At 44.3% G+C, this 17,730-nt stretch overlaps 2 protein-coding genes across 4 annotated transcripts; both read right to left on the reverse strand.

Moving 5' to 3' along the window:
• Nucleotides 1-23: 23 nt before the first annotated feature.
• On the reverse strand, nucleotides 24-8,079 carry fam118b (family with sequence similarity 118 member B). 3 transcript variants are annotated; one of them, XM_072392848.1, is made up of 8 exons: nucleotides 7,946-8,079; nucleotides 7,506-7,604; nucleotides 6,765-6,854; nucleotides 6,255-6,564; nucleotides 2,322-2,549; nucleotides 1,618-1,746; nucleotides 1,207-1,504; nucleotides 24-1,045 (listed from the first exon to the last, which is right to left on the reverse strand). In XM_072392848.1, the coding sequence occupies exons 3-8, from the start codon at nucleotides 6,845-6,847 to the stop codon at nucleotides 978-980; spliced, it is 1,116 nt and encodes a 371-aa protein (XP_072248949.1). In that variant the 5' UTR covers nucleotides 6,848-6,854; nucleotides 7,506-7,604; nucleotides 7,946-8,079; the 3' UTR covers nucleotides 24-977. The 3 variants fall into 3 exon arrangements, with proteins under 3 accessions (XP_072248949.1, XP_072248948.1, XP_072248950.1); XM_072392847.1 differs by lacking the exon at nucleotides 7,946-8,079 and having other exon boundaries at nucleotides 7,506-7,939; XM_072392849.1 differs by lacking the exon at nucleotides 7,946-8,079 and having other exon boundaries at nucleotides 26-1,045; nucleotides 6,255-6,507; nucleotides 7,506-7,939.
• A 1,206-nt stretch (nucleotides 8,080-9,285) lies between these two features.
• ilvbl (ilvB (bacterial acetolactate synthase)-like) lies at nucleotides 9,286-17,662 on the reverse strand. The gene is made up of 15 exons (XM_072392874.1): nucleotides 17,564-17,662; nucleotides 16,924-17,062; nucleotides 16,230-16,431; nucleotides 15,901-16,028; nucleotides 15,501-15,751; nucleotides 15,277-15,376; nucleotides 15,014-15,111; nucleotides 12,887-13,023; nucleotides 12,203-12,337; nucleotides 11,914-12,028; nucleotides 11,628-11,797; nucleotides 11,442-11,512; nucleotides 11,273-11,344; nucleotides 10,365-10,470; nucleotides 9,286-10,270 (listed from the first exon to the last, which is right to left on the reverse strand). The coding sequence occupies exons 2-15, from the start codon at nucleotides 17,035-17,037 to the stop codon at nucleotides 10,092-10,094; spliced, it is 1,878 nt and encodes a 625-aa protein (XP_072248975.1). The 5' UTR covers nucleotides 17,038-17,062; nucleotides 17,564-17,662; the 3' UTR covers nucleotides 9,286-10,091.
• Nucleotides 17,663-17,730: the final 68 nt, after the last annotated feature.

Raw genomic sequence — 17,730 nt, forward strand, 5'->3', positions numbered from 1 at the left:
CACGAAAAAGACAAATGGGATACCAAAAGCTTTATTTTGAAAACAGTATTTATAAATACGACACAAGAAAACACAAAAATATCAAAAAAAGAAAAGAAAAACACCATTTTCTTTCCAGCACAGGAGTGAGAGAGGTTGCTACTCGCAGAGAACTGTTTCGCAACGAATGCTGCTGAAATGAAATCTAACATGAACTACTTTGCCCTCCATGATTTGGGGACCCCCCCCCAACAATTCGTATGCAAATGTTCCTGGCTGCAGGGTTAAGCATGACTGATCCAATCCATCAACACGAAATCTCTTTCAGTTAGAAGGCATGAGATGCTTATTGGAGCTACAGGGCAGCTAGTTCAAGGTTGTGCATTTCATTCTGCATTCACTGTGTGTTAGAAATCCAAGCAGCAAAGTTTGTCAAGTAGTAGTAAGAACACAGCATCCCATCTTCTGCATATGTGAAACTGGCATTAAGCCTCTCAAACATGGAGATTTCAGCAACATTTTAACATAAAGGAGGAGGTCTGAGGCCGAGTAGTGCCGCAGCGCTAAAGCCCACCTCCCTTTTAAATAAGAACCATTAAAAATGGACATTTTGTTAAGTCTGTGGTGGATTCCTAAATCCGATCAATAAAACTAGACAGCATACCACTCGGTGAACCAGTCTCAGCAGAGCTGCAGAGGAAAACAACTGATCCCGCTTGTGTCCCTTGTCAGCAATGATTGTCTGAGGCAAAAAACAATAGGAAGGACTTGAATGAATAGTTGGAAAAACAAAGCGCATCAAGCAAAATGTTGCCACTGACGATACTGCAGAGTCAGCTTTGCATTGGTGTGTGTGGAAGGGCCAGATAAAGAACAGGCCTGGATTTTCTACCTACCAACAATGCCAGTGAGGGAAAACAAGCGTTTTTTTTATTTGTTATTCTGAAAATGTCTCTTGAAAGTGGCAACTTCTCAAGGTCAAAGAGAAGCATTCAGTCCTAACCTTGAAGAAGGCTTTTCTGTGCGTTAAAGCCATTCTGCAGTTCCTCGTTTTGTGAGGGAAATCCTGTGGATGATGATTTAAAAAAAAAAAAATAAAATTATAAAAATGCGACACGTATTGAGAGTTCATTTCAGAAAAAGGAGAGCGAGCAAATTAAATGGAAAAAAAAAATAAAAGTCTCCCACTGAGCTAAATTTCGACTGACTGGCTGTCATCGTCCTTACCCCAGCCGTTGGTGGACACGTCCCGGTTGCAGATCTCGTTGGCCAGCCTCTCAAAGTACTCAGGCAGGTCAGCGTACTCGTCTCCGTAGGAGATTACCTTGATGCCCTTGTCCAGCATGTTGTCGCGCAGCTTCTTGAATTCGCCGACGTCCTCCCGCCGCACGAGCATGAAGTGCTCCAGGTCCGACTTGTGTTTGACCGCCTCCAGGAACAGGGCCTGGAAGGTCGTGTCGTCTACCGTGCGCCCGCAGCCGAGAAACACAAACGACTTGGTTTCGTACAGCTTCTGGATCTCGCGCTGTGAAAAACAAACGGCAGCTTGTGATTAACCTCTGCGGAGTGCCTCCACACACCGCATCCTTTTCAGTGTTAACACACAAACTAACAACGGTAAAGGATGTGGACACTCACCATAACCTCAGTGTTCCGCAGTACATTCTGGTAGCCAGCAGGGTGCAGTACAATCCCACTGGGGTTGGTGTAAACTCCATGGATATGCAAAACACTTAACCTCCGTTTCTCCTGAGCCCACTCCAACACCTAGACACACATGAGCACACACACACACACACACACACACACTTAATGGTCCACTGCACAAAATCCTGTTCAGGCCGGGCAGGGAGTAAAATCACTGAACAGCAGTGAGAGGATATTAGCTCTGATGGAGACGAGGCATAAATACCAGCACTGACAGGCAAAGCAACAGGTCTCCCTCAGGCCAGTTCCCCCCCAAATTTGTGCTCTATAAAACCGTCACGCTAACGTTAAATTAGGCGGAACATAGATGACACGACAGGGATCTCAGGTGGAGCCTTTTCAACCCGGTCTTAACCCACAGCAGATAATGTTCGCTCTATAACGTTTCCTCCACCTGTCAGAGACAAAGGGGCTCCGTCAGGGCGAAGCATTTTCAGGGAGCTGAGATGGGAGCGATGTGAGACGACAAAGAAAATCCCACCTGAATTCAGTATTGACCAAGATTTTACTGCTACAGTGTGGAACACACAAGCGTTCACATCAGTGACCTTTGCACTTGTTTGGAAGAAAGAAAAATAAATAAGAGAGCGCATGCACTGCAATCAATCCCACAGCATAATGGAGGCAGCGTTTACCTTCTTTTCATCCGTCAGGTCCAGGGACTCCAGCTTGGTGCCCTGATGAGCTGCGTAGATCTCCAGCAGGTTGTCGAAGTTGGTGGTGAGGACCAGTGCGCCGCTCTCCATTAACTGCAGCACGGAGCGCAGGAGGTGTTTTCCCGCGTGCTCCATCTTGCACTCCAAATCATCAAACACTTCGTACAGGCAGTCTTTGAAGAACGTGGATCGCACGTTTCCGGTCCTCTAGAAGGCATGACAGGAGACACGGGTCGTTGTTAGCGGGCGAACACGAGCTGACACCGTGCAAATGCATATGTGAGGAATGATGCATTTTGTAATGTTTTCCGTAGGTCTGAGGTTAAGATGATAGCCGTGCGGAAAATCCTACTTTTACGTAGCTTAGTAACAGTGAATATACCTGCGTTTGACTTGTTTCAATGTGTGTGTAATTAAAGTGGAAGTACGTATGTAAAAAAAAAAGAAGAAGAAGAAGTATAAATCTTTTTAGGCCATTACTCAAATGACCCCATTTGTGACATGAAGCAAACATTCACAAAGCCACAACAAGAAGCTTTTTAAAGAAATTGCTCATGATGCCATGTGACCGGACCACATCAGGTCTCTTAAAATAAAAACTGATCTGATTGTTGGCGTTTCTGCTGTGAGTTTAGGCCGAGACGTGCAACTTCCTTAAAACAGCGAGGAGATGAAGGAGTTTTAGCTGAAATGGGTTTAAGAGCGTAATAATCGGCCACGCACTCTTACGACTTAAGACAGCATGCTTTACGCCAGGCTTTTCCCCTTCGATTTGCATCTTGGGTGGGGCGGGAAAGTGTTCACGTGGGCAGCATCGGATGCGTCTGGGTTAAACCCTCCCGTTCCCCTCTACGATACTGTCCCCAGCTCTGCAAGCAGCGATTGTCATTCCACCTGCTAAGAAAAGTGACTGCACCGTCTCGATCTCATCCGAAACAAAAAAAATAAAAGGCAGAAAGAGGCAGGCAGCTAAGAATAGCAAAAGCTTGAGCAAAGACACAGTGACCAAGGTGATCCTAGAGCCAAGGAAATGTGCCGCCGACTTCAACAGATTACAGCTCTAATGGGCTAAACAGCAGGAGTCTTTTCCACAGGAAGAGGCTCATTATCCACATCTAGTGTCCACACTGCACCCATCCTGATCCTGATCCCCGTGTCCTTGAACCATCTCAGAACTTATGTAATAACCAAATGGAACACATAAACAACTCTGTCGCTAAACATCCAACTTCAACTAATAAACTGCTTTTCCTCCACGTGGCGCCCTGATGACCTTTTTACACAGATTTATCCGTTTGTTTGTTCTTTTTTTGCTGCTTTACATGAAAAACCGCAAAAGCGTGTTAACGGGCTTCAGATGATGTGAACTTTATAACCTATCTCAGCAAATCATATGCCAAGCCTGAAGTCTGCAGGAACCGCGTCGATATTAGCAGATGAACCTGAAAAACAACAGTCGGTTGCCGTGTAAACGGCCTCGTTGTTGCCACGGTTTGGTAAATTCATGACAGAAGCAGTTTCGCAGAGGTTTTCCCTTCAGATTACCCTAATTATTTCGACTGCACCTCATTCCAGACAAAAGCGACCCTGCTGATACACAAATCCTGGGAAGTGGGCTAAACTCTCTCAGCCGACTTGTTCCTGGAATTAACCGTTCACCACCCTCGCACATATTGCCATTTCAAATGTCCCCCCCCCGAATCTGGCTCCGCATCTCTGACAACACTGTGATGCACGAGCTGGGTTTCCATTAACTAGCAAAGCCAATCCGACGTCATCGATTGAAAAGTTGTGAGTCTGACACGTTCTAGTGTTGCCGTGGTGTAAGGCGTGGTGTAATACATGTTGTATTTAATGGAAAACAGGAAACAGGAAAACAACAACAACACCTGCGGTGGACGTCCCCAAGAGAAAGCGCAGACAGGCCTTAATAAGAGAATTACTCTGGGAATACCTGAGATATCTGGGAAGCTGTCGGTCAGCTCAGACCAGAAGCAGCAGGTGAGGGCTGGCCTTTTAATCTTCTCCCGTTCGGAGACGAAAAGGTAAAAGTTGCTTCCATTCTTCTTAATGAACCCCCCCCCCCCTCCCGTCTGTGCTCGACCAAACAGCTCCGCACTCATGTTAAACAAGGTGAAATATTTTTGCACACGACTTTTATGAATGGACAGTCTGCATGCTTATGTCCTCTCTATGCTTAGCTGGAGCTTTGAATCTGAATGGAAAATCTGGGCTGGGGGGGTGTTTATGGGGGTAGGCAGGTTCTGGTTCACATTATTCTATGCTTGTTTGTTTCTTTTTTTTTTTTCCTCAGACCTGCTGTGCTGGACCCTGCTGTGTCTGTAGCCAACGGGAGTTGGCTGTGGTTCGTTCGAAATAAACACGATGGATAAAGCCATAAAAGCGCTGTTTGTTCCCTTTGTTGCAACAGGCTGAGGGCTGAAACAAAGCGCGTTTTATCAATGTCAAAGGTGCGATGAGACATGACTAACACAGGAGGCAAACGGTATTAAGACTCCCATCTGCCAACCCCGCTCCAGACCAGACTGGTTCAGTAGTAAGAGAGCTCAGTCATATGTAAACCACCCCCCCCAGACCCCCACCCCTTCGCAATTTCTTTGCTAACGATCAAAATGGTTTAAAGCTGCAGGCATCAGTAAAACAAAGCAGAAATTGACAACACATTTCCCTCATGGATTGTTGAAATCTCACTCTCACATGGTGGAACAGTCTGTTGTTGATGTAGCTTCAAGGCTAAATGGAGAATATCTGCCTTGACTGAGCAAATCTTTTTATTTAACACAAATTAATTCAAAGAAAAAGTTTGCGCAGGTGAACACGAAGCAAAGTTGCCGCGGTTGTTGTGATCTCCCACAGAGTGTGGGAGCAGGGGATGGGATGGACTCGTGTATGAACCCAGAAGTCTCATAAGTCAAGTTAAACTTCTCTCATTATCCTTCCTGCTGTGCCTCGGTAGCCGTGATTATTAGCCGCTTCAAACTTTGCGTGACAGTTATTTTCTGACGTGCTTCTTGAATGGTGCATTAAGCCGTCTGCTGGCCGCGATGTTACCGCAGCCTTGGTCAGTTCAACTCACGACTTGCGACGAGATTGTTCCTAGAAGAGGGAACAGAACCACTGTCTTTGGTCCAATAAAAGTACCAGTCGAGTAGTTTTCTATTAGCGTGACGGACGTGTGAGGCGAGTTTACCGTTTGTCAGCTCTCAGCTCTACTTACTGCGTGCTGTCGCAAATGTTCATAATGCACTTCGAGAGTAAATGAGTGCAATGTGTGTTCAAGTTATGTTTGAACTGTGGGACAGATCACAATTAAGACGTGCCGTGTGGAAGCAGGCGTGCGGGTGAGGCGGCGCACCCTAAAAATTAGCCGCATTGAAAAGAGCTGAAAATTCATAGTTTAGAGTGGAAGAGTTGGAACGTCTCTGTGGTGTTTTTGAGCAAAGCACGCCACAGACGTTCATTTAAATCTGTGGAAAGTGTGCCGACTCGTAAAAGAAGGGCAGAATATGTTTGATTTGGAGTTGAAAATAAGAACTATGAAAAATGATTTTGTTTGAAGACTGTATACGACATGCATACGGTCTCCTCGGTGCAGTTTTGTATCCTTTCATATGCTACAAGAATGCTGACGGCTTCAATCAAGGCAAAGCTAACCCAGCTTCATCAGGGGATTTGTTTTTTATAAAGCCCTGAATTTATCTCAATTCAAATGTACTCGCTGCTGTCGTGAGCTGGAGGTGTTTTAATGAGATACAGCTCAGGTGACGTCATGTAAATCTGTGGAACTTGAAACAAAAGGTCTTCGGCGGCCTGTCTGCCATGTGTTTTTTGCATGTGTGCGAGAGTGAATTAGAAAAAGAAGGGAAGGGAAAACGGCTCAGACAGTCTTACCGGGGAAAGTTTCTGAATGAGGTCATGAGCCACATGCACCAAATTCTTGTCTTCCTGCATGTGCTTCTGAAAACGCCGACTTTCCTCCTCCTCGAGCAGGTCAAAGTCATTGGCTGCATCGAGCAAGGCCTGGATGAGGCCCTTCCAGGAGCGCAGAGCAGGGACCTGCGGGGCCACTGCAGAGCTTACCCCGGTACCAATCACCAGGACGAGCTCGGGAGCACGCTTAGTCTTCAGGCTGGGCAGTAGTTTCCTTTGGGGCAGGCAGAGATTGAGTGATGACGGTTCCATAGACGGTGCTTCCCAAATCCTTCCGACAGCATGAAGGTTAAACAAACCATTTTCAAGCATGCTCGCATGCAGTGTCACACTAAAAACTCACCTTTAAATAAGACTGGCAAAAATGACAAACTGAAGAAAATAAAGTTTTTACTCAGATCTGTAGACAAAATTTCAGAGTAAGTAATAGGCATAGTTTCTAGCTAGGTCCAAGGAAGCATATGAGCTTACCGGGGCTTTTTGGCATTCGAGTCTGCATCCTGAGAATCAACTGCAGGTCGCTTCTCGGTTTTCACCACCACAACAGAGGCCATTCAGCTCCTGAAACGGAAACACCACCAACCTCAAACTGTGTCTGAAGGCTTCGTTGCAGTAATTCAAACACTGAGGAGTTCGATCAACACAACAACAATTCTGGACACTTAAAGCTGTCGCCTCAACACGAACACACTGAAATCTCCCATGTTTGGAAATGATCAAAGACATGCCTGGACCTGGACAAGAGAGCACACTGTTAAGTCAAATTAGACCTGTTTTACCTGGAACTGTGTGCTTTACCAGCAGGAAATATGTCACTCAATTCCTTCCAGGCAACACACCTTATCTGATCACACGCTGCTGGGCATTAAACAACACCTTTTAGCAGTATACTACAGTGACGCTGTTGTATCCTGAAAAATATCTACCAAGTGACTAGTTTTTGTTCAATTTCTATAGTTAGCACTGTCTATTTATCGATTTAATTTTAAATGTCAATCAGTCCTTTGAGCCATGTGTTAGGTGTAAGCGTTTATTTAACATTCCAACCCAGATCCAACAAACATTTTTGAAGAATGATGGCACGTCTAAATTAGACGGGGCACGTTTCCACTGTGTCACTGAAGACATTACATACAACAGTTAACGAGTTTAAACATTACCCCCTCAGTTAAAACTGACGTATAACCCAACAATTACTCTCGGTGTACTTACCTTGGCACAGGTATGACAATATCCAGTGTTTACTTCCCCTGAAGTGGATATCCTTTGATTTAAAGTCGGCGAAACTCGATCCTGTAATCGCTTGGGTCACTGTGAATAGTTTGGAAATCGGTTAAACTTTGGGTCTTGCAGCCTGTTTGATGGTGTCGGTGCGAACCTGACAAGTGAACGTCAGCGTCTGAACAGTGACTGACAATGAATCACCGAAGACAGACAGACGAAGCTCAGCTAACGCGCACACCGCTAGCTTAGTGTTTTTTTTTTTAAACTTTGTGCTAACTTGCCGTTGTTAAGACTGTTTAAAGGAAAAGACCCCGCGGCATTTGCTGCTCATCCTTTTCGTACAGTCCTTAGCACTACGTAGCCGTTGTTAGCGAACCCTTTTAAACCGACATGCTTTGATTTAGTTTCTTCTGAGAACCGCTATGCACCAGAAAGGCTCCCAAAGCCTGCTGCTGTTACGTAGTCATTCGGCACATTGTCCGTGTGTGTGGAAGTTCTGAGAAACCGTTGAAGTCGCCGCCTGCAGTGATTTACACCGGATTTTATGATGCCTTCAGGTGCGGTACGAACAGCTGCTTTTGTCGTCCAGCATGGTACATTAGGCTTTGTATCCTGCCACAACGGACCTATCAAATAATCAGTTGTTGTTGTTATTACCATTTAGTAAAACCGAAGTGACGCTCAAAACCCAATAAAATCCCGGCAGTGAGGGTTAGATGGTTATTAAACGGTGTTTTATTATTTAACTTCACATAATAATGCATATATGGCTATCAACCCACCTATCTCCCTCCCATTGTATGATAAAGTATATCAATAAAAAACTTTAACTTGAAAACATCAAGGGACTTTCTCAGCATTTTAAAGCCTGAAAAGGAAGTTTTACAAAGAGCGTTTGAAGCAGCGGGGAGCCTGACCTTTTATGGCTGTGATACAAACTGTTATGTGCATCATAAACTGATGTTTACATTGTCAGGAATGCACGCGTCGCCGTCAACAACAATTACAGAACAGATTGCTAAATTGTACAGGCTGTTGTTTCAGTTAGTTATCATTCATAATTATTCAGGATCAAAATATGTAATGTTCAGTAAGTAACCAGTCCGTTTGTGTCCATGGTGTCACGTTGAAAGAAGTAGAACTAGTAGCAGGGTTTTGCGTTTTCGCCGGTTTTAGACGACTTAAGCTAGGTGCTTAAACTTCTGAGAATGATTCGACGCTTTGGTTTTAAATCACTCAAAATGCGGTTTTGATTAAGCTGACAAGCACCCTGGACAGCCAGCACTTTCCCAGATGGCCGGTTTCACCCCCCCGACAACATCCACGTTGGATGTTGTCCTCGTTTAAGTTTTTCTCAACAGTAACACGTCAGCAGATCCGCCTCTGGCACCGCTACTAGACCGCCATCTTCTGGTCGAGACACAAAACTGCACCCGAGCTCAAATCAAAGCCAATACTCATTTGAATGATTTACCTAAAGTGTGTGCGTATTTAAATGTAAAAATAAATAAATAAAATTGAAATAGAAATACACAGAAATCTGTAACACGTGAGTCCTACTTAATAACAGCTATGGAGGTGACATTAATGCATTTGAAATTGAACTTGAAAGGTAATGATGTGATTGTCTCAGATCCAAACATCTTACTTCCCTTTAAGATTTGGCTGTGTAACGCAGGCTATTTAAACACTTTACTTTTAACAGCCACACTGCAAACTAAGGGATGGTGCACGTTGCTCAAGGACAACCCATATCACTGCATGTAAGTCGTTATTAAATAGCGCTTTAATTCATGAACAAATCACCATACACATATTCATTCTATACACGGAAGTGTATTTGAAGATACAATCAAACAATGAAAGGCATACTATTTGTCAGTCATCAACATTCAAAGAAATCTTCCAGTCCGAAAAAAAAAAAATTCTTATCTCAAATCATCAATTAATACAGAAAATGACAGCTCTAAGATTTCCTGAAACCTGTAAAAGGCTTTGTGTTCATGTCAGAACAGGGAGGGGAAGGCATATTGGTCACATCTGATAACTTAAATCAATGATCTTCCTCTCTCACGAGTGATCCAAGTCACCGGTTTGTTTGCAAAGCTTGTAAAGGGCTGTTTAAAGGTCAAACAATGCAGGAGGAACAGTCCCTAAACGGAGCGGCGGCGTCTCAACGGCCACCCGTTCCCTTTCAAAATGCAGCAGCTGCTGTCTGACAACAGTATCACAACACGAACCTGAAAGTAGCAGGAAGCACAACAAAAAGCTTTAGGTTCCAAGGCTGGCAGGTCTGGAGCTGGTATTTGTGACTAATGTACCGATGAAGGACATAACTGTTATTGTGACTCATGTGCACTCCTGTGCGAGATCAGTGGATTGTAAAGTGATTTATCTTCTTACAGTGAAGTATGGCTTTAAGGGCACAAAGGATTAGCAGGTCTGAACAGGCTGGAGCTAAACATTATTCTCTTCTTTGCTGGAATCCCTCACAGAAACTGACAGCAGAAGTATACGAAGGAAGCCGAAGTTAAAGGAAAAGGAAAACGTGGTTGGCCTGAATACACAGCAGCTCTATACAGAGATGGAGCCCTCTCTGAAGTTGGTCTTCCCAATCAGAACATTGAGCAGCGTGGCCTTGCCCTGTTTGGTCTCCCTCTGAACCTGAACGATGAGGTCGCTTAGCCGGTCCTCGTCTCCCCGTCCCACAAGGTAGCCCTTCCCACCGTAACCGTCTGCCACGGTGTGATAATCTGCAAAAATAACAAGGAGATGCACGTTTCTGGTTTGTGTGTATTCAAACAAGCGATCACAGCCTGAGGCCGACATTTGTGGAGGAAAGGGCACCTGAAAATGCGAGGCCACATGCCACGTTGCTGCCCAGTATGGGAACCTGCTCTCTGGATATCTGACTCCAGCACGCATCGTTTCCAACCAAGGCTATCACTGGTGTCTGGGGAACAAAGGAAACACGTTAACAGGATTATCAGAAGATAAAGAGGAAAATGACACACATTTTGACATTTAAGGGGTTTTTTTTGTTTTAAAAAGGCATAAAATTTCCTGGATATCTAGATGGACAGAAAACCGATTGAAATTTGAGTAAAAAGACAGTTTGATACTCCCTTTGTTAGACATCAGTTTGGTTAGAAAAAAAATAACTATACTAGTTAAGTTGAACTGTTAAAAACAGCAACTTTTGCAACTTTATGCTGATGGTACGGCAGCCGTTACTGAAACTGTCAGCCCTGAAAAGTACGTTTAAAAAACATCGACACGGCACCGCTTTTATTCCACAAACTCGGTCAAACTTGCGTGGCTGGAAGAACATAAACCCAAATGCAGCCTGGCGCTTGCTCTGCGTGTTTCTAAGACAGTAAATCCCACAGCGAGAGGACAACGGATTCTTACTGCTCCGCATGTCATGAGCGCAGTCTGTGATTTGGTCGACAGACTCCATGTGCACTGGTGGTGGACACGGAGCTTAATTACCACAGGCGAGTGGGGAGCTGTTTAAGTGGAGCCCTGATATACATCAGTTTCCACAACTTGACAGGTGCCCTGAGCAATAAAACTGCCAGCTCCTGTGCTTGCATACCTTTGGATAATTAGACATCCGCTCCAGGCTGAGTGATCATCTGCTCACCGTACCCGACTGACTCCCGTTATCTACTGTGTCTCACAGGCGTCACACGTTTGTCACCGATAGACGAGTTTCATACATATAATGCAAATATTGGGACTGATGTATTTACCTTGTGTCTAGTAAACGTGTCAAACTCTGCAACGCTGTACCCCAAGGAGCCGTCGCCGTAGACGATCCACACCTGAAAAGCGTGTGAAATATCATCCCGCTGCTAAAAGGATTCAGAGTTATGGAAATAAAACCAGACGAACAAAAAACTTCCATCGGCAACATCTTACCTCAGATTCAGGCCGGCACAGTTTAGCCCCCAGGGCAAAACCGCCTCCGACTCCCAGAGTGCCAAAGGCTCCTACAGGAGCAAGGACCAATGAGAGTGTGACAAAAGAAGGAATCCATAAATCAAATAGATGAACTACCTAATGTCTGATTAGTTTGATCCAACTGGGATGTCTACAGGAGTTCACCTGGATCGAGCCAACGCATCGGTCCTCTTGGTCTCATTATGTAAGCCGCACTTCCCACAAAATCTCCCCCGTCTGCTACAATGATGCTGTCCTCAGCCATCAGGTCATCCACCAAATGGAGGACTTTCAAGGGATTTAAGTGGTGTTCGGTCTTCTCGTCGGCTTTGGCCCTGAGAGGAAAAGTACGCTGCTTTATGTGACGGAGAGGGAGGACTTTGGAGGGACGGATCGCTCTAACGCATGCGCATTGATCAGAAATCGACCAGAAATCTCCACCTCAGCTTACCTGTTTGCATTTTCTTTGGTCAGATCTCCAGCTTTGAGGCTCTGAGGCCATTCCTCTGGACAGCGATGGCCTTTCAGCCCTTTGGAAAGGTGCACTAAAAATGATCCAGCGTCACCTTAAAAAAACAAGAAACAATCCAGACTTTACCCCTCATGGGTGTATTTGTTATTGTACTCCCACTCTTATATTATATATACAATATATATATGCCACACAGAAAAATGGCATATTTGTTCTTACTTTTGACCTGAGGAGCCAAACTGTTATTCAACCATAAACTCGAACGCACCCTGAATTGCTACAGCTGGTTTCCAGAACATGTCAGAGTTTTTCAGCAGCTGGGACTTGTCTCTGTTCACAGCGATGATCTTGCTGCGTCTGCTGAGAACTCTGCCGTAGCTCAGCCTGAAGTCACACACGGTGCCTGCAAAAACACAACAGGTGACGGTAACTTCATGGTCAGCCTGTGGCTTTTCTTGGAGACTCGTCTCTCATCGTATTTGAACAGGAGTAGAGCAACTCCGATTTCTAAACTCAAAACTCATCGTTCGTTCATGGGCAGTTTGCTATTCCCTGAAAACCTGAAAATATTTGAGGGGTTTATATTGTAAAAAGAATCATCAATCATGAAACTATCCTCTGTTAATCCTTTGTCTATTTGTCGTCTTCAGTCGTTCATTTAGAAAAGTTTCATAGTTAAATAATGAGCAGTTAAAAAAAATGCTAATGAACCGACTGCATACAAAATATGACTGAGAGGAAAAAGACAAAGAAACAGCATCTGGTATGTTAAAGCCTGCTCCAGCAGCTACTTCACTTCAGATGGGAGCATGCTCTACGATATAAAAGTCATGCTGCATTTCAGGACTTTGAACTGAGAACATCAATTGCAACAAAAAGAGTCATCAGAAGGAAAATAAGGCCTTTAATATGTGTGGAAACACAATGTCTACAGTAAAACTGTATGCCTGACCTGCTAAGACAACCACGTCAGCCTCCTTTAGAGCATCCCGTCTGTTCTGTCGGATGTGGATGGGGCTGTCTTTACCCAGCATGCCACGGGACATGCCCCCGAGAAAGCAGGGGATACCCAGATCCTCCAAAGCCTTCCTATAAAACAAGGAAACATTTGAGCTGAATGACCTGTGTGAAACAACATTTAAAAGCTATCTGGACACTGAAGACCAAACTAATATCAGCCGCAATACTAAGGGAGTGTTGAGCCTGAAGTCAGAATTTGCGAGGTGGCTCTTTTTTTCTTTTTTAACCCGGCCTGGATCACCGGGGTTACACTGAACACATAACCTGCTCCAGAACAGTTTCTGTAAGAAGCACTGATTCCTTTGTGGAGCGAAGACTCTCAACTGTGGTCAAACATTAAGCATCCTAACCTGCTGAGCTGTGTAATAAGCCCATAAAGACCCTTTGCTTTCACAGTACAACAAACTGTAACCTAGGTGTCCTGTTACCATGGCAACCATACAGTAGCCGGTGCGTGGAAAACGTGCACATATGCAAGTCTCTATACAGTACCAGAGAATATTCGATCAATGAATTTAACTTCCATTAGATTTGTGGCCGTTTCCAAATTGTTATGAGATGCAGTAAATGCTAAATGTACTTCTGGGGATATCGAGCTAAAAGTTTATTATCGAGCTAAAAGTTTAATACCTCGTGGTCATGTTAAGACACAAATAGCCGGCAGAGAAACAAATAATTCCAGCCAACATTCCATTGTTGTTTTGCTGTAGTGACTTTCATTTTCTTCCCTCCGATTCAAACAACCTGCTATTTCAGGGTCTCTGAAGGATTCAACAAGTCAAATTTAAGACTTTTTAAGACCATAATGAAAACAATTTAAGACCCATTTCACAACCATTCCGGCAAAAAAGTACAAAAGGCATGAAGGAAACTCGGAGGCCCGGAATTACTTCCAAACATAGGACTTTTTTTTTTACAGCTCTTTCACATTGGAATACAAAATGCTGAACCTATCTAAAAACACCAGAAGCCTCTCTACTGTGAACTCATATATGGAGATGAGCCACCCCCATTTTTGAATTGCAACACTTATATGTAAACAAAGTGATGGATTGTGAAGGGCCATATTAATGGAGACATGAAAATACAGTAGTTACAGTAACATTAGGTGACGTGGTGCACAGTAACGTGATTTTACATCGTGTACCAACATCATCACGTTAGGGTTTCATGTCAGTGCATGTAACGTTAGACTGTTAGACTGCTCTCGTTTCCTGACCGGAGTCCGGAGGAAAACACACCGTTAACGGGACGTCGCTTATATGCAACAGCAGCTCGTCGCTATGACAGAGAATATATGTGGTCAGATTTGAGTTTGCGTGTGTCGGTAACGGCGGTGATTCCCCCGCTTCATCAAAACGCCCCAAAGGAGCAATAACAGAAAAAAGAAGAACTAGTTGTGTTTGATTAATTCTGACCGGGGGGCACAGGTACTTTAGTTCTATTTTTGTTGTTATGTTGTAGCGTCCTCAAAAATCTTTAGATTATGCATTTGTTTAAATAAAAGTAATGTTAATACATTTTTAAGACCTTTCAAAATCCTATTTTAGACATTTTATGAAATTTTAAGATACTTTTAGACATTTTAAGGCCTTAAATTTAAATGATTGGATTTTAGACGTTTTAAGACTTTTTAATACCCTGTATTTTTACGAATAAAAGTCTCAGGTGATCAGTGCATTTTTTTAAGATGAGCACATCCAGAGCCCGAAGACGGAAGCCTGGGTTGACAACAAGAAATTGACTGTTATTGACTGATGCCCGTTATATCTAAGCAGACCCATTAGGTTTTGGGCGAGCCAGCTAACACGCCTGGCTGTGGTGAACCTGCTCCCCCATCGGGAGTGTTTTGTTTTTTTAAACAACATTTCTAATATCAACAATCAGGGTGTAAAGATTCTGAAGCAGAGACTGAAATGTTCACGTGTTGTGTCCCCATCTTTTAGGATCAATGTCTGTCCCCTCAAACTCCCACCGGGGATGTTACATCCCTAATTATCACAGAGCAACGGTTAGTAAAGAGTGAGAGACGGAAAAAAAGCGAAGCATTTTCCTTCACCTGACATCATCGACTGGCATTGGTGGTAGGGTTGCTTGGCTGCCCAGAAGAATAACAGGCTTCTTAGCTCGACTCACCAGCTCGATGCACTTTTGTACCTGGTTTGTATGGGGGGGGGGGCAAACATATAGAACAGATTTATGCCTTTTCACAGTGTATCCAACAACATAAATGTCTGATGTACTGTAGCTATAAACTAAAGTTATTACAGCATTGAGAGCATTTAGGTACCATCAAAGGTTTAACACCAGGAGAAGGACTACCTGATCATCTGTGGCCTGAGGGATGTGAACAGGAAGTGGAGAAACATCTCTGGTTTCCCAGGCTCCAGCGAAAAGGTTCATAAGGTGGTTATTGAGGTACCTTACAAGAAATCAAACCATGAGACTGAATAACTGTAAAATCTTCTATCTGCAAACAGTACGACTTCATTCTGTTTCTTCTATTATACGTTAACAAAACAGCATTAAGCATCCTGCTGACATACCATGACACAATACTTCCCATCAGGCCTTTGGGAGGGTTCTTAACAGCGAACTCTTTGGACACCAGATGGTACGGGTACAGTGTGTCAATGGGGAATTCTATGAAAACAGGACCAGGTGTTCCCGACTGAGCAATGGCCAGAGCCTTCCTGACCGTGGGCACGATCTCCCTGATCGTCCTGATGGAGGCACAGAACTTACACAGCGGCTTGAAGAGAGACATCTGGTCGATGTCTTGCAGCGCTCCTCTGCCCTGTGCCACAAACAGCTCAGTTCAAGAAGCGCCACAAACAGCATCTGGCAAAAGATGCTCCCAACTGGGGACTGTTTAGTTCCTTTTTAAAAAGAAATTCTATCTGTGCATTCATATCATATCTACGTTAGTATTTGAATACAATCCACCTGCAGTAGTGTACTAGCAGCTCCTCCCAAGAGCAGCAGCGGAGATTCAGCCATCTGAGCGTTCTTCACTGCCGTCACTGTGTTAGTCAGACCGGGGCCAGCCGTCACTGCCGCGACGCCAACAGTACCTGGTGGAGAAGGCAGCGGAACGTCCGTCAACTCGCTCCAAAAATCAATTAGAGCCCAAACAAAGGCACACTGTCTGCCAGCGGATAGCCCTTTACTGCCTTTACACCTCAACAAGGTTTCAACACATACAAAATCCTCTATTCTCCATAACCGCTGTCAAACACCACATGTGCATCTTTTTGTGTGCTGTGAGTTTGCACCTGAGAGCCTTGCCACGGCATCAGCAGCGAAGACAGCGGTGGCCTCGTGTCTAGTGTCCACAATGCGGATGCCCAGCTTCTCGCAAGCCACAAGAATGGGTGAGATGTGCCCACCAACAAGCGTGAAAAGGAACTTGACGCCATGTGCCCGGAGGACCTCTGCCACACTCTCACCTCCGTGCCGGGGGCTCTTTGTCTCAGTCTAAATTGAGTTAGGGCGACATGAAGAAAGACAAATGATTATTCCAACAGTTGTTGTTGCCTCACTGGTTTAAAAGAATCAACAGTTGTGTAAACTAGAAAAGTACTCTGTCTTAGATTAGCTATAATGTAAGATGATAGCCTCAGCTGTCACACTATCTTCACTCTGCAAGCCTTTCATATCTCACAACTGTAGCTGTATTGTTCAGGCCTGGCCTAAGGTGAGGATCTGCCCCTTGGCTTTGTATAATCGCTCTAACAATCAGAGTGTTTTGTTGGTCTCTGACAAAAAAAAAACCGCGAGGTTGGTCAAAGTTTACGTAAGTAGAGCAGCTCAGAGACCACAGGTGACTCTTTTATGGTGGACACATAATGAAGGTGTATTTACACAGGGTCTACTCTGCAATGCTGCTCTGAAAGATAATACAAGGATATAAAGGAAAAGGAAAACGCGCAGAGGCTTTCATGTGGATATAGACTGGTGAACACTCACCTTGTGAAACAACTGGTAGAATATGCCAAGTTTGTAGGCAGCAAGCACGAGCCCACCCACTGCAATACCAGCAGAGCATCCCAGAACGGTGCCAAGAACTCCAAATGGCTCCATGTCGGGATGCGGAAGCAAAAGCTTACTTGTAAAACAGGTAAAAGTTAGCTACGCTTAAATTTGTAACCTACTTTCAGTTCAGTTCGGCAGCTCACTCTGTCAGGCTATGCTAAGATATTGTGGTGCTGCGCATACAAGAGCTATACGCCCATTTAAAAGTGCATTCCTTTTTCGAGTCCATTCATTTCACGGCTGTTTGATGTTCAGTCACAGGAGAAACGCTTTGAAGGGCATTGTGTCGGCTCTGAAACAAGTCCGAATGACACAGCGCTCCTTCCGCCGACACAGGAACATCAGCGGATACATCTTCGATATTCTCAGGTAAGGCTAACAGAAAGCACACGGCCATATCCGGGAATTACTTTCAGAATAAAGGCACACTATAAGCTCACATATTAACAGGATGCGTGTGTGGCTTATACTGCATATCAATCGATTTATTGTCACGAACAAAGGTCACTATAACATCATTATTATATCAAACCTGATATATTCTACGCTGAGAATCAACATGAAAGACATTTACCTTTATTTTGAAGGTAATATCGGTTTTCCGCCTACTCCACAGTCCTCCACAGCGTTTAAGTGTGTTCAGTGTATTTCTGGGCTATGTGCTGCACAGTTTATGTGAAGGTGGCGTATTATCTTTATACGAGAGCGTCATTTGGGTAACGGACAAGAGTCCACTCCAAT

This window comes from Leuresthes tenuis, unplaced genomic scaffold (genome assembly GCF_036924035.1).
Source record: "Leuresthes tenuis unplaced genomic scaffold, fLeuTen1.0.hap1 SCAF_9, whole genome shotgun sequence".
Taxonomy (NCBI): Eukaryota; Metazoa; Chordata; class Actinopteri; order Atheriniformes; family Atherinopsidae; genus Leuresthes; species Leuresthes tenuis.

Coding starts and splice junctions, on each gene's coding strand:
- fam118b (XM_072392848.1), bottom strand. CDS start 6,847: ATGGCCTCTGTTGTGGTGGTGAAAACCGAGAAGCGACCTGCAGTTGAT. Junction 2,550..6,254: donor TCATTCAGAAACTTTCCCCG/GTAAGACTGTCT, acceptor CATGCCTTCTAG/AGGACCGGAAACGTGCGATC. Junction 1,046..1,206: donor CGTGTCCACCAACGGCTGGG/GTAAGGACGATG, acceptor CATCATCCACAG/GATTTCCCTCACAAAACGAG.
- ilvbl (XM_072392874.1), bottom strand. CDS start 17,037: ATGGAGCCATTTGGAGTTCTTGGCACCGTTCTGGGATGCTCTGCTGGT. Junction 12,029..12,202: donor ACCAGCTGTAGCAATTCAGG/GTGCGTTCGAGT, acceptor TGTTTTTTTAAG/GTGACGCTGGATCATTTTTA. Junction 11,345..11,441: donor TGTGCCGGCCTGAATCTGAG/GTAAGATGTTGC, acceptor CACGCTTTTCAG/GTGTGGATCGTCTACGGCGA.